Source organism: Trypanosoma conorhini (genome assembly GCF_003719485.1).
Source record: "Trypanosoma conorhini strain 025E chromosome Unknown Tco_14.4_contig_01566, whole genome shotgun sequence".
Taxonomy (NCBI): Eukaryota; Euglenozoa; class Kinetoplastea; order Trypanosomatida; family Trypanosomatidae; genus Trypanosoma; species Trypanosoma conorhini.
Window position 1 is genome coordinate 67 of NW_021705651.1, and position 1,958 is coordinate 2,024.

General features: G+C 53.4%; 1 protein-coding gene across 1 annotated transcript; it reads right to left on the reverse strand.

Moving 5' to 3' along the window:
- Window positions 1-390: 390 nt before the first annotated feature.
- On the reverse strand, window positions 391-1,521 carry Tco025E_10262 (actin; the record flags this gene model as incomplete). Its single annotated transcript, XM_029377043.1, has 1 exon — window positions 391-1,521. One exon carries the CDS (start codon window positions 1,519-1,521, stop codon window positions 391-393), a length of 1,131 nt encoding a protein of 376 aa, XP_029222866.1.
- Window positions 1,522-1,958: the final 437 nt, after the last annotated feature.

Genomic DNA, 1,958 nt, shown 5'->3' on the forward strand with positions numbered 1-1,958 from the left:
GCTTGCTCGTGGTGCAAGAGTGAGGGAAAGAAGCCCGGAAGAAAAACGGCGGTCAAGACACCATGAAGGCAGGCAGCACACAAACACACGCCACGCAACAAGTAACTCCAAGCCACCAAATCCCAATCATTTACCTTCCTATCGGTTAGCTCGCTCACATAAGCAGGGGGAGAGAGAGAGAAGGGGAAGGGGGGGAGCTCTTAAATTTCTAGCTGCCGATAGTATCTGGCCTAATAATAATATATGGAGCTCCCTCAGCGAGCAAAAACTAACAAAAAAAACGAGAGGAGCACACGATCCCTGGCGTTCTACAAGGGCGGCAAAACGGTAAGCACGAGCCCAAAAAAGCATCCAGCAGAGACCCAAACATTTGTCTGTGTGTGGCGACTCCTAAAAGCATTTGTTGTGCACAATGCTCGGACCGGCCTCGTCGTACTCACTCTTCTTGATCCACATGGTCTGGAAGGTGGTGAGGGAGGAAAGGATGGAGCCGCCAATCCACACACTGTACTTCCGCTCCGGCGGTGCAACCACCTTCGGCTTGATCGAAGAGGGCGCAAGGTTACTGATCTCCTTCCCAAGGCGCTCAGGAAGGTTCTTGAACATGGTGGACCCGCCGGAAAGCACAATGTTCCCGTACAGGTCGCGACGCACGTCGATATCGCACTTGTTGATGGACTGGAAGGTCATCTCGTGGAACCCAGGGGCCTCATCAAGGCCAATCAACATGGGTTTGAAGACCGCTTCGGGGCACCGGAAGCGCTGGTTACCCACCTGCATGATTGTGCCATCCGGTAGCTCAAACGGTTCCTCGTTGACGGTTTTGGCGCTATTTGTCATCTCCTCATCAAAGTCCAAGGCAACATAACACAGTTGCTCCTTCACACTCCGCACAATCTCCTTTTCAGCGGAGGTGGTGAACGTCATACCGCTCTCCATCAGAAGCTTCATTAGGTACTCAGTGAGGTCCCGGCCAGCCATGTCCATGCGACGAATGGCATGGGGAAGAGAGTAGCCCTCGTAAATAGGGACAGTGTGGGTCACGCCGTCGCCAGCATCGAGAACGATACCAGTTGTTCGTCCAGACGAGTAGAGCGACAGCACGGCCTGGATGCCGACGTACATCGCAGGGACGCCGAAGGTCTCGAACATGATCTGCGTCATCTTCTCGCGGTTTTGCTTGGGGTTCATGGGGGCCTCCGTCAGCAGCACACTGTGCGACTCCGGGTTGACGCGCAGCTCATTGTAGAAGGTGTGGTGCCAGATCTTCTCCATGTCATCCCAGTTGGTGACAATACCGTGCTCGATGGGGTACTTAAGCGAGAGCACGCCACGCTTTGCTTGGGCCTCGTCACCAACGAAAAGCTTCTTGCTGGCGCTTCCCATCATTGCCTGCTCGTTCTTTGGCCGGCCAACAATGGACGGGAACACATGGCGCGGCGCATCGTCGCCGGAGAAGCCGGCCTTCACCATCCCGGAGCCGTTGTCACAGACAATGGCAGACTGCTCTTCGTCGGACATAGTTAGGAACAGAGACGCGATAAAAACAAGATCCCTAATCAAGTTTGTTGTTGCTTGCTCGTGGTGCAAGAGTGAGGGAAAGAAGCCCGGAAGAAAAACGGCGGTCAAGACACCATGAAGGCAGGCAGCACACAAACACACGCCACGCAACAAGTAACTCCAAGCCACCAAATCCCAATCATTTACCTTCCTATCGGTTAGCTCGCTCACATAAGCAGGGGGAGAGAGAGAGAAGGGAAGGGGGGGAGCTCTTAAATTTCTAGCTGCCGATAGTATCTGGCCTAATAATAATATATGGAGCTCCCTCAGCGAGACAAAAACTAAACAAAAAAAACGAGAGGAGCACACGATCCCTGGCGTTCTACAAGGGCGGCAAAACGGTAAGCACGAGACCCAAAAAAGCATCCAGCAGAGACCCAAACTATTTGTCTGTGTGT